The sequence below is a fragment of the Hippichthys cyanospilos genome, chromosome 17 (genome assembly GCF_059441005.1).
Source record: "Hippichthys cyanospilos isolate Australia breed blue-spotted pipefish chromosome 17, RoL_Hcya_1.0, whole genome shotgun sequence".
Classification (NCBI taxonomy): domain Eukaryota; kingdom Metazoa; phylum Chordata; class Actinopteri; order Syngnathiformes; family Syngnathidae; genus Hippichthys; species Hippichthys cyanospilos.
Window position 1 is genome coordinate 1387203 of NC_142385.1, and position 13664 is coordinate 1400866.

Consider the following 13664-nt stretch of genomic DNA (forward strand, 5'->3'; position numbering starts at 1 on the left):
TAGCATTAGCATACATCGAAGCCAGAGACGAAGACGCTTTTTTTTTAAACCCATAACGGCTGAAGAAGAGCAAAATGAAAATTAGACCGACGTGACTTTCAGCATTGGCGTCCATGTCAATTGAAAAAGATTTACAATTGGAAATGAAACGCGAAGACAAACTCTACAAGCAAGTCACGTCTTGTTGTCACGAGTCACGAATATTGTTTTTTCGTGTCATATTATATCCATCTGGTTACACTCAGAAGTGCTGCAGTTTTAGTTTAGACTGTAGACCCCTGGTTTAGAGTTTTTAGCCATTGAATTTAGCTAACGTGTGTCGCCTGAGCCCTGAGGTGCCGGGCATTTGCTAGAATGAAGGCTTCTGTGCAGTGTGCAATGACATATTGTGTACGGGTCCATAGGTGTGCACGCAGCATTACGGTTAAATAAGTAATTAAAAAAAATGTTGCTCAACCACCTAACATTAGCATTAGCATACATCGAAGCCAGAGACGAAGACGCTTTTTTTTTAAACCCATAACGGCTGAAGAAGAGCAAAATGAAAATTAGACCGACGTGACTTTCAGCATTGGCGTCCATGTCAATTGAAAAAGATTTACAATTGGAAATGAAACGCGAAGACAAACTCTACAAGCAAGTCACTTCTTTCTGAGTTAAAAAAATATGAATGGAGTTTGTACTGAAATAACTTCGGGACAGACGTTTTGGGTGAGTTCATGTTTTTGTCATTCATATCCAATTCATTCATGTTTGGTTGTTCTAAGTTTGTTGGGTTTTGTTCATGTTTCTGTTCCACTCGCGTCTGCCTTATTGGCTGCGTTCTCGTTAGTTTGATTTGGTCCACCTGTCTGGTGATACTTTGCCCAGTTTTGCACAAATTGTTGTGTGCTCCTATCAAATAGCTCAACTTTGTTTACTTCTCCTCATAAAAGTTTTCAGTAGCACTGTGGAAGAAAAGACTTATAGATAATTTTACATTTTCAAGGCTATTGTAGATAACCCAAGATCACATTTTACAACCTATTTATTAGGGGTGGGAATCTTTGGCTGTCTTACGATTCGATTCAATTTCGATTTTGGGGTCTCCGATTTGATGCAGAATCGATTTTCGATTCTCAACGATTTTCGATTCTAAACAATTTGATTCAATTACTTAAAAATGATTTCTGTTTCAATCTATACAAGTGCAAAGAATCATATTAATCACATTAAGTAAGGCGCACACACATGCATATTACCTCAATTGTTTTTATGTAAAGGACAAAAAAAAACTAGTAAGAAAACAAAGTACTTTTATTTTTCTAATAGCAAAAAAATATATACAGTATATGTTGTCCTTTCAACATTAAAGACCGATTCTTGCCCTGAAAAGATTGCCACCCAGAGTGTTTATTGTGTAATTTGTTCTAAATCTAAAGTTAAACTTTGTGCATCGTATAGTAATTTGTGGATTTGAAATTTAATCGATTCTTTATGCCCTTGTGGCAATCTTTTCAAGGCAGGAACCAAGCTTCTCATGAAGAGCTCATCTTCATCATTGGATGGCGGAGGAGATGAAGCTGTAGGAAAATTAACTCTTTGCTTCAAATGTTGAAGCATTGTGTCATTAATTTCTTTTTCAGTTCTTGTGGTGGATCGTTTCCTTTTCTTTCCAGAATACAATCAAAATAGGTTTGTAAAATTTGTATCAAATTACAAAAATTATCCAAGCATAAAATGTGCTGTAGTCACAATGACAAGAAAAAACAATTGTGTACAGTATACACAAATATTATATACAGTAGCTTTACTTTGTGGATGTGTACATATGTTGCACCTGCTTCATAAAATGCATCAAACACATTAGGATAAAAAAAAAAAAAACAATTGTGTACAGTGTACACGAATACTATATAGAGTAGCTTTATTTTGCGAATGTGTACATATGTTTCACCTGCTTCATAAAATGCATCAAACACATTAGGATATTTGGAAGAAAGAGTGGAAAATATGCCTGTGCACGTCCGCATCTTGTGGAAGATAATTACTGTACATACTTCCTGGCCGAACCTCTTGAGTACAGGGAGGAGAGCCAGAAGTTCCATCCTGTCCCAACTATTGCTGTGGATCATCTGTAAAAGTTAGAGATAGGAAAAATGCAGTGTGCGTGTTTAAAATCGTGGTTGTGTCGTCATGTTGACCTACCTGCCCTCCTACTTGATGCCGGCCGGCGGGCAATGGTGCAGCGGTATTGGAATCACTTGTTTCAATACCGCTGTATTCTACGATTCTGACTTGCTCCATGTTAGTACTGGTCTCCCTCAGGGACACGTAGGGCTCGAGAAAAGACAGACTCGCAGAGTAAGAGGATTTTTTGTCAGTCGCTGCAGCTCTGATTTTTTTTTTTTTGACATTTCTTTCCTTATCTCATGTAAACATGTGTCCCGTAAAGATTTCCATTTCTTGCGGCATTGGTCTGCTGATGAGAAAAACTATTTCAACATCGCAAATTAAGTTGCCGACACTGTCTACTGAACTAGAGCTACCGTGCTAAAAGCTACGATATGTGCTAAAATTGTGCTAATTCAGTACATACCAGGTATGCCAATCTCCTCACTGAGCACACGCTCCCGCTGGTTTCGGTCTCGGTAACCCTGGCAAAATGTATTATATAGCTCTGGGAGCTCAGAGACGGCTAATATTACTACCTTCTCCCCCATGTTGCTCTATCTCGACTAATAGAGGACGCTGCATGACGTAGAGCTATCCCGAAGCTGATTGGCTGTCGCAACGCAACAACGGCAAAAGTTTACATTTTTTAACTTCAACACAGAGGCGAAATTACGCGCCGCCCTGCGTCTCTCCATAGCGTCATCGCGCAAACTCCATTGACTACGATACAAAACCGTCCGCTCATCGCACTCCATCTGAGGAGCACGCTTTTTCCACAAAAATAGCACGTTCGCAACTGCTAATTTTTAAGTTAACTATAAAGTACTTACAGTATATAGTATAAAATAAGATGAAACAAAAAAGTAGAACAAGATACAGTCATTTCATATTCGGAAATATGATTTTATTAAAATATTAATTCATATATTTATATTTTTAAACTTTTGCCCAAATGAAAATTATTGACATTTATCAGTACTTTTATGATAAACAAGATATAAATATCAGTAGCCGGGGATTGGAGCGCCAAGGCTCCCGCCTCTGGCTGCCGCCAAGCTCGCACAGCACCCGACCCCTATGGCCCCTCCCACAGGTGGTGAGCAAATAGGAAGGGGGACCAATGTAAGCTCTTCAGGCTGAGCCCCATGGGTGCGAGCCCGGCCACCAGGCGCTCGCCAGCGAGCCCCACCTGAAGGCCTGGCTCCAGAGGGGGGCCCCAGTATCCCGCATCTGGGCAGGAAACTGTACTCCATTTATTTTACTCGTCATTAGGGGTTGATGGACCGTGCTTAGTCTGGTCCCACACCTAGGACCTGTTTGCCATGGGTGACCCTGCCAGGGACATGAAGCCCCAAACAACTTAGCACCTCGGATCATTGGGACGCGCAAACCCCTCCACCACGATAAGGTGACAGTCCACAGAGAAGACTCCTGGGGATCCCCCCCGGCGGAGGTGGAAAAGGAGAGGGAGAGGGAGAGGGAAATCTGGGCTTCCCTGGTAAGGTTGCTGCTCACGCAACCTGACACCAGATAAGCGGAAGAAAATGGATGGATGGATGGATGGATGGATGGATGGATGGATGGAAGCTATAAATATGAACTTTTTCAATTGATAGTACAGGTAAAGGTAAGGGGAACACTTCTGGAGCTTTATCAGTTGTTTGTAACATATTATTTAGTACAGTAGACACAGTATTTTTATTTGCATGTATGTGATTAATATGTGTTTGTCAAATAATTTGAAGTTTGCATACATTGTTTTGTAATTGTTAAGTATTGTAATGTTAAGCGTTTGCTTTATTTTCTGTATGAATATTTTTCCTTGGTTAGCTCATTTATTTCAATGGTTCATTCCTTGACAGCAAAGTGAAACTATATCGTCCTCACTGTGACCAAGCTGGACAGCAAGCTAAACCCTGAAGTGATGATGCGAAAGGTCCTCATAGTAGTTTGTAGCTTTTATTGCACATCTTGGCATCATCATCGGCAGTGAAACTAAAAATAAAGAAGATAACTCAAATCAGCCATGTTTTTTGATAGCACACATTCACAGCAAGTGTAAAAGAAAAACTTAAATTAGCTGACAATTCAACAATAACCTAAAACTAACATCATATGTCACTTAAGCTTTTAAATATGACCTTAAAAATTTACACAAACAATAGTGTGGATAGAAGCGTTGCACGTGTAGGAGTTCAATACGGGTTTTGATTGGCATGTATTCGATCATGTACTTTTTCCGAACACGCTCAAAAGTGCACCAAGCTTCCTGTTTGCACAATTTACGGCAAAATAAAAGTATAGCAAGAGTCGTCTGGAACAAATCAACTGAAAGGCAGAACTGAAACATTTAAACTTCGCGACCGTGGGAACCAGACAAGACTGCGTGAAACAGTGCAAATTTGACAATCTCTGAGAAGGCTGAGGTGACGTCATTGCAGCGCTTAGGACGGAAGTTGACAGGAAGCGTATCATTTTAAGTTTTATTTAAATATTGATTTATTCACCTTATATATCGATTTAAATCGTAGTAAATGAGAATCGTGATTCCGATTAAAATCGTTTTTTTGCACATCTCTACTATTTAAATTGATATCCAAGGGTTGACATTCCTTTTCTCACAATTGCAAGTGCAGTCCAGTACACGATGTGTGTACAGTGAACCCTCGCAATTCCGCGGTTCCACTATCGCGGATTTGCTACATTGCCGATTTTTCTTCGATGACGCAGATTCACAATATCGTTGCTGCTTCCCTTGTGTCTTGTGTTGAACTTTTGCAGTGGCTCCCGAGCCTGCTGCTCCTGCGAAGGCTTGTACTGAGTCTAAACGCCAACGAAAAATGATGACAATTGCTGAGGTGACACAGTGATCCCCCCTACTTCGCGGTTAATGGGAAGGGATCACTGTACTTCTCAATATGTTGAAGGAAGAGAGAAGTTACGTGGCCCTGGCCCACCATTTGTGAGTGAACAAATCCACCCCTTCGCTACATTACGAAGGACATGACGAACATTAGGAAGACAGCTCCCATCACCTTTGGCAATTCAGCGAAGCCAATTGTTACGGCTCATAATAAAACGATCTTCCGTTTTTAAGGTGCTATAGCAATCTGGATTGCCAACTGCCGGAAGAAGAACATAGTGAACCCCATTCCTTTGAAGTCTATTAGTAGCAGCCCAGACATTGAATTAAAGTCTCATCTGTACATGATCAAAGATGATTACAATGGAGAGTTTACACTTGAAATACCATTTTATTATAAAAGAAAACTCTGTAAGAGATTTCCAACGGTCTGGTGAACATCACCTGTGCATTTTAATCTACTCTGGCCCCCATTCCACCCCACCCCATAACAAGTACAGCATGAAGACTTTTCACAAAAAAAAGAATATATATATATATATATATATATATATATATATATATATATATATATATATATATATATATATATATATATATATATATATAATTTTTTTTTTAATGTGAAAAGTGGGGGCGCTACTTTCGGATTTTCAGCTATCGCTGGCGGAGCCGGAACCTAACTACCACGATAAACGAGTGTTCATGGCGTAGAAGAATTCCGATATAACTGCAGAATCGAACTTCAATGAAGGGTAGAAGCCATTTATAAGACATGAAGAAAATAGCATAAGTTGATTTTACCTTGCCAGAGCAGTCACAAGACTGTTTATAAGGAACATACTCCTCTTTGCTATACATGCCAGTCTTTGAGGGATTCCCATTTTCTTCTGGTTCAAATTGCATTTTAACCATGTTGTCAAATAGTTTCGACAGATGCCTCTGGACCTGCGAAAATGCAGAAAAAGTAAGCCAAGGTTCAAAGTAAAGAAGTAAAGTAGTTAATTGCAAAGCTATTTTAAACAGATGTTTTGTTAAATTAAAAAACAAAACAAAGAATGATCTGTTGACTTTGCCCTCTTTGACCCGTTTGATGGACAATATTGTTTAACAGAGTTTAATTTCTCCTGGGCAGGAATTCGTGTAAAAATTCAAGTCTTGTAGAATAGAGTACACGTTTGTAAACTATGAGCAACATTGCCAAAAACGTGGAAGCTTGTGGTACTGCAACAGGTTGACTGATTTCAACCTTGTGTTGGTTTTCATGCAGTTCTGCTATGATGTGGACAAGTACAGTGTGAATGTGGACAAGTACAGTATATTCACGCAGACTGACGCTGAGTAAGGCAAAAAAAAAAGTCGAATGTCACATAGCATAGTATTCACATTTAATAAACACTCATATTAGTAATGTAAACAAATCCAACAAAGTACAAAAAATACAGTAAAATACAAGAGCAGCCTTGAAGAGTTGCAAGAGGGCATGTCCTAAGTAGGGATGAATGAGTATTCATTCCAGGTATTGGTCCCAGACCGATACAATGCCAATACAAGCCAATTATACTTAAGAAAAATAAAAAAATCTGACTGAGTCTGTCCTTGCCAGCAGTTGGTACTGTAATGCAGGACATCAGAAAAATATAATGTTCATCGAAATAATTATTTGCCATTGTATGAATTTAAATTGTTAGTCAAATGGTATAGGTGAGAATAGCGCTCCACGATTATGGCCAAAATAATAATCGTGATTATTTTGGTCAATATTGCGATCACGATCATTAATCACAAGTATTCATCATGTTTAGTCCAACATGTCTATTTATTTCACCTTTTTAAAACAAGCAGTATACATTGTATAAACAAGGCTTGATACTTAAAAATAATAATAATAAACTAAAATAATAATAGTAAATAATAATTATGGCAAAAACTTGCTGGGTGCAAACCTTACAAAAAAAAAGAGGCCTACTTAGATCCAAGCACATAGCTACTAGAGCAGACCTGTAAGCTACAACAGCCTTAAACACAGCCTTAAACACAGAAAAAAAAACATTACAAAAGTACCAGAATCACTAGAAGTGAGGATGGACTTAGAAGTCAAAATGGGTTTTTTGGTAATTTCAAACCCAATTTTTTTTTATTTTTGCCAAGCAGATTTTCCAAAAAGGCTCTCAATCTAGTATGGTATAACAGGGGCTGAGAAAGGCCGAGGGTTTTGGCATGCAAACATGTGGTAAACATTATCATCTAAAGGCTTTTAGGGTGGAATGGAAACCTGATAGCTCTGGAGCACCAGTGAAACCAACTTGAGTGAGCGTTGTCATTGCGTCCCACTCTTGACATGTGAAAGAAGACATGTGGAATTTTGCCGGTTAGTAGATTCAAATGATCAAAATTTTTCCAAGCTTTTTTTGAATTGTTTTTTTTTTTTTTTTTTTTTTAATCAGACTCCTCGCCTCTGTGTACTTGCTCGCCGGTATTCACCCGTGAACACCAATAAGCAATATTTCATCTGAAATGTTTTCTGTCTGGTGTTTTCTGTCCAGTAAAATAATTCCAGAAGGTATATGCGTTACGGAAAATCTGACCAGCACTGACACCACGCAAAGTGGCATGGTTGCCAAAAAGACGTCATTTTGACGCGTGGAACCTCGTCAAACTTACGGGGCGCCTCGAGCATAAACCAAGCTGCAGACGTTCTTGCAGGATTTGCTCATTTGCTATTTCTTTGCTATGTCTTAACCTTGTGTTTGCCCCCTGGTGGTAGGATGACCGAAAGTGCTTGATTTGACATGTACTGATAGCCGGCTTTTAAAATGTTAATATCGCTGATTTTCATCTTAATCGTCGCAGACGATATCGAGATTAACATTTAAATAATCATGCAGCTTAAGGTTAGAATTTGTCAAAATACTTTTTTTGTTACAGATCACCCAACACATTTAATGCATGATTGGCGGTTGTTAGAGAAATCTCTAAAAGACTAGGACAAGCTTAGCTGCTAAGCAGCAAAAAGAGTATCTCAGACCAGCCAAGATTGACTTTTCTATACCATGGCATAGGGAAAACGCTTCGGCGAACAATCTCGTGGGTTCCTGGCACTAATTCAACTGCTCAAGCGCCCCTGCCTGGTTTTTTATTCATTCAGCAAAGCTTTGCGCATTTCAAGACATAACCAAAAAGAGCCAGTCGGGCGCCATCAACAGCTGGGCCAAGGTCCCAGCTCACACTTTCCTGCGTCAACAGCTTTATCTATGGACTGGGGCGAGATGAACTAGGACTGAATACATAGATAGCAATGCAGGTTATTCTAGACAAGAAATAAGCACATAATAACAACCTAATATATGATTTCCTTCACAGAGATGGAGAAAGACTGTCATCTACTCAAGCAAGGGAGAGTGTGTACCTTCTTTACCATTCTTCCACACTCTCCCTTGCTTGAGTAGATGACAGTCTTTCTGCACCTTCAATCTTTGTTACATTATCATTATACTGGCATGCCGTGACAAGTTGCTGTCTTGGGCAGGACAGCTTTGACCAGCCTGCTCAAGCTGAACCGCATACAGATATAACTTCACTTGTTGTCTACAAAATATTTTCCTGAGTGTCTTGATAAACAGAGTGCTTTGCCACACATATACTAATCATACACACATACTGTATAGAAGGACGAGTCCAGTGTGTCCGGCCATATAATAATACATCTTCAGAGAAGTTTATGTATGCAGAGAAAAGTTTGTGAGCTCAAGAGTGTTGTCCCCATGTGGTTCGGGGAGAAGATCACAATATACATTCCTGGCGTTTGCTGACAGCAAGTAAATGTTTTACTGTCCATTGAATGTACTAGTTAAAAGTGGGCAATGCCGTGTCTCCACTGCAGTCACTAAAATGACAATGATGATAATGAGAGCATCTGCGTGTCAGCTGTGTAACCCGGCAACAGCTCAATGTATTGTCTCACAAGCTGTGTCTCTGGCAGAATGGGGGCTGTATACAGTGATCATGACAGTAGAAAATTCCAATGGTGGGTGATATCGACATATTTGTACATCTAACAGCTCAATGTACAGAGGTATTCCAAATGGTAAGACGTCTGAGATTGCACCACCGTGCACAAACACAGCAATCCTGCCTCTCTTCTTTTGACTGCTTAGAGACAAATCTTTGTCTGACCACTGTGTTAAAGTCAGGTAATGTCACGCTAACACCTGTGCATTTTCATCACAGTATCTTTGGCTAGGTTTACATTGGAGCCTGAAGTGACACAATTCAGATTTTTTTTCGACCCAATCCAACCTTTTTTTGGATATTTTGATGTCAGTGTGAAAGACACATTAGATTTTTTAAAATGCACACCTGGTCACTTGGTACTAAATCCGTATCCGATCATTTTGCATGTGATTTCAATCTAAACGGCCAGGTCAAATTCATCTGATGCACACATAACAAACAAGTGACAAACATCACAATACTGCTCCTAAAAGGGCACAGGCAGGTTGGAAAAACCAAAACAACAATAATGGATGAGTTGAAGACAACTCAATGAAGGCCGTTTGTCTCTGCTCGCTAGGAGTGAGTGAGCCGCTCTCTCGATGCAAGCGAGTGAGACATTGCTGGCACTGCACATAATTCCATAACAAAAAATCTCACCCCCAACCCCTGCCCAAAAAATTTAAATGAATTTCACAAAAAAAATTGTAACTGAGTATCAAACCTTGCAGAGTAAACCGAGCCTTAGAAACATCATAAAAACATTTACTAAGAAAAATGCATACAAAGTAGTCTGGAAGTTCAAAATTATTTGGGAAACAGCTGTTGAACAATGTGCTGTTGTTAGTGTTTTTAAGTGTTAATTCAATTTCATGCAAATATCAAGTATTAATTCCAATGAAAAAGAGGCATCGAGGAGAAAAAACAGCATTAAGAACGGAAGCCATTTACAGAGATCCCTTGCTACTTCGCGGCTTCACTTTTTTTTTTTGGGGGGGGGGGGACTATAATGTATTGCAGAGAGATATGCTGTGACGGTTTCTTGCATGCCAGACAGACGAAGTAACTATAAATGCACTTGCCACGGGCCCTCCTCGGACGTGAAATTACTGCAGTACAGATACAGTGCGCCCCCAGTTTACGAACTCCGTTTTCTGAATTTTTCATCTTGCGAACGTGGACCGCGGCGTTTTTTTGTCCCCCTCTTACGCACAAACCTGTCGTCTTATAACAATCCAACATGCCGGTCAGTGTGTCCGCACTATTTTTATCGCTTTGCTGCGTCAACAATATTAACTATTCTCGCATGACACAGAAATGCTGATATGCTATTGGTCTTATAAAGTCACAGTCACGGTCTCAGTCACGGAGATGCCGATATGCTATTGGTCGATTAATGTCACAGTCCCGATCTCAGTCACGGAGATGCCGATATGCTATTGGCTGAACGCCCTCATCGAGCTGGTCGGTGTGTTGTGAAGACTTTGCAAACTTTATCTGTTAGACATGGCTTCTAAAATTGCAAGTGGCGGTAAAGGAAGAAGTAAGAGGATGATGACAACAGAAACCAAGCAGGAGATAATAAAAAAAATACGAAGGAGGCGCACGCATAGTTAACCTTGCTAGTGAGTATGGTCGTAACCGCTCAGCAATCTACTAAGGGCAAGACTTTCCTTGCCAGGGGACGGACCTCGGTCAACAACAAAATGGAGAGGCTTCTTCTATTATGGATTAAAGAGAAGGAAATCGCCGGTGATATGTTCTGCGGGTTCGTCTCTGCTCCCCTCCGCTTCCACCCAGCTCAAGTCACGTCGCCCCAAAGGTAAATGTCATTTTTCCTTTGTATATTTATGTTATTTAATTTAACTGTACAGTAGATTATGTTACTAATTTCTAATATGTGTATAAAGTCGTGATGTTTTTACCTAAGGTTTTTGCACGGGTTGCACGCATTCACTAATTAACATAGGTTTGGATTGCCCGTCATACGAGCAATTCGAGTTACGAGCATAGCCGCTGAACTGATTAAGTTCGTAACACAGGGGCCCACTGTGTGTGTGTGTGTGTGTACATATATATATATATATATATATATATATATATATATATATATATATATACATACATACATACACATATATATATATACAGTCGGCCCCCGGCTTACGAGCACCCTGATTTACGAACAATTCGCCTTACGAGCGTGGATCAGGGAGATTTTTGTCCTCCGCTTACGAACAAACCTCTCGCCTTGCGAGCATTCCGACAATCCAGCCATTGAGTATTTAAAATTGTTCTCGCATAACTGCGTCAACAAATTCAGCAGGTACGTCATCTAAAATCATCAGAAGATACTTATGGCGGTAACGTGAACGCTATTGGTCTTACAACGTCACACTGACTGTCTCACTCACGGTGTCTAAATATAATTACCATTTAAGTGTAGTGTTTGTACAGCTAAAGGGAAAAACAGCTGACATGAAATTAAATGTGCCGATTGCAGGACAAAGAATTGTCATTGGTTTAAATGTGTGTTTTTTTTTAAATTAATTGTCAATACATTCCAACCGTTTAAAAAAAAAAGTGCGAATAATTATCAGTCAGTCAAGGAGACACCAATATGCTATTGGTCGATTAAGGTCACCCGGTCTCACTCACGGAGATGCTATTGGCCGGCGTCACACGTCAATCACAGAAATGCCGATATGCTATTGGCCGAACGCCTTTATCTAGCTTGATGGGACAGGATGGAAGGAAGTAGACAAAATGAGTGAAAAACGGAATGTTTTGAAGACTTTGCAAACTTTATCTGTTAGACATAGCTTCTAAAATTACTAGCAGCGGTAAAGGAAGAAATAAGAGGATGATGTTTTAGTATCTCTGTGATTTGCACCCTGACTGAAAGAGTTACTGTAACACTGTAAGAACAATAGCATTTCTGCGTCGCCGCGATGAGTTCGAGCGTTGGTCCGCTCGCAATTACGGGTGGTATCATGGTACCATCTAATAGATGATTGACATATCTGCAAGTCATGTTAGTCGAACAATCTCCCAACATGTTTGGGGCAGCGCCACTTTTGCAAATCTGTTGACCTGGACCGAACAGTAAATTGTTGCTCGAGCAAGCTGTAAGTGTGGTGCCTTGTGGTGCCTCTCCCCTCCGCCACCACCCAGCTCAATTGACGTCGGGAAAAACCGCTGACATGAAATTAAGTGTGCCGATTGCAGGACAAAGAATCGTCACAAATTTAAATGTGTTTTAATCAATAAGATGTCAATACATTCCAACCGTTTAAAAAAAACGTGCCAATAAGTATCAGTCAGTCAAGGAGACGCCAATATGCTATTGGTCGATTAAGGTCACCCGGTCTCACTCACGGAGATGCTATTGGCCGGCGTTACACGTCAATCACAGAAATGCCGATATGCTATTGGCCGAACGCCTTTATCTAGCTTGATGGCACAGCTGGTTGGGATGGAAGGAAGTAGAGAAAACCCTGACTGAAAAAGTTACTGTGACACTGTAAGACCAATAGCATATCTGCTCAATAGTGTTGACTTCTGCTTATCTCAGCTCAAATCACATCTTTCCAAAAGGTAAGAGTCATTTTTTCCTTTGTATTTCAAATTAAAAGCATCTGTACAGTAGACTATGTCACTCAATATCATTATATGCATACAGCGTAATATGTTACCTAAGGCTTCTGCGCGCGTTGCACGCATTCACGAATTAACATGGGTTTGGATTGCCCGCTATACGAGCAATTCGAGATACGAGCGTAGCCGCTGAACGGATTAAGTTCGTAACCCGGGGGCCCACTGTATATAACATACATACATACACACACATATATATATATATATATATATATATATATATATATATATATATATATATATATATATATATATATATATACAAATAAAGAGAGAAGGCGAGTATTTGCTCATGCATGAAGAGAACGAGTCAGGACCACAGAAGCTGCAGTGATGCCGTGCTTTGAGGCCCTTCTCTCTCGTCCCCCCCACTTATCTTAATCCCTAGGTTACATGAAGGTTCCAGTCCTAAAAGATAAAAATGCATGGGGGAGCGATGTGTGAGGCTGAAACCGAAAGCTTTGAAATACACATTAGTGAAAGATAAGCACATGTAAGTGTGACAAAACATAATATGCAGTAACATGTTCCAGTAAGTTGAACGCTCAGGTCCACAGCACTTCCTCAAACGGCTTCCCCTTTCAGAGGAGTCTTCAGGTGGCTCTGGGCACTGGATCTGAGGCTGTTTCTCAACAGCGCTGATGACTGCCCTCTGAAAAGACCTCGACAACCATTATTACGAACACAACCTATAACGTATATGAAATATATGAAACATGTAACTGCTGCAAAGTCTTATGGTCTGAAAGGTGTCAAATGTATAATCGCCATATGGATCAACTATGAATCAACAGACACAAATAAGAAATATCAATAGATCAATAGCAAATAATTAACATATGTGAATGGTGTGATTGTCTAACACGATTGATTAACACGTGATATATCTGACTATTTATTATTGATTAACATAACATCGATTAACATGTTATTATTGATTGACATACCATTAATTAATTGATTAATTGGAATGATTAAGAGTTGATTAAAGAAGTGG

At 39.8% G+C, this 13664-nt stretch overlaps 1 protein-coding gene across 5 annotated transcripts in view; it reads right to left on the reverse strand.

Moving 5' to 3' along the window:
• Positions 1-1278: 1278 nt before the first annotated feature.
• The window catches only part of dnah9 (dynein, axonemal, heavy chain 9), a 39333-nt gene continuing 26947 nt past the window's right edge, over positions 1279-13664 (reverse strand). For all 5 annotated transcript variants that reach the window (XR_015868301.1, XR_015868300.1, XM_088438170.1 and 2 more), the window contains 3 exons: positions 5822-5965; positions 2188-4149; positions 1279-2114 (listed from right to left, as the gene is read on the reverse strand). Coding sequence is in view for 1 of the 5 variants with exons in the window: in XM_088438170.1 (XP_088294296.1) it covers positions 4135-4149; positions 5822-5965 (159 nt within the window). In the remaining 4 variants the exon portion in view is untranslated. The remainder of the gene's footprint in view (positions 2115-2187; positions 4150-5821; positions 5966-13664) is intronic.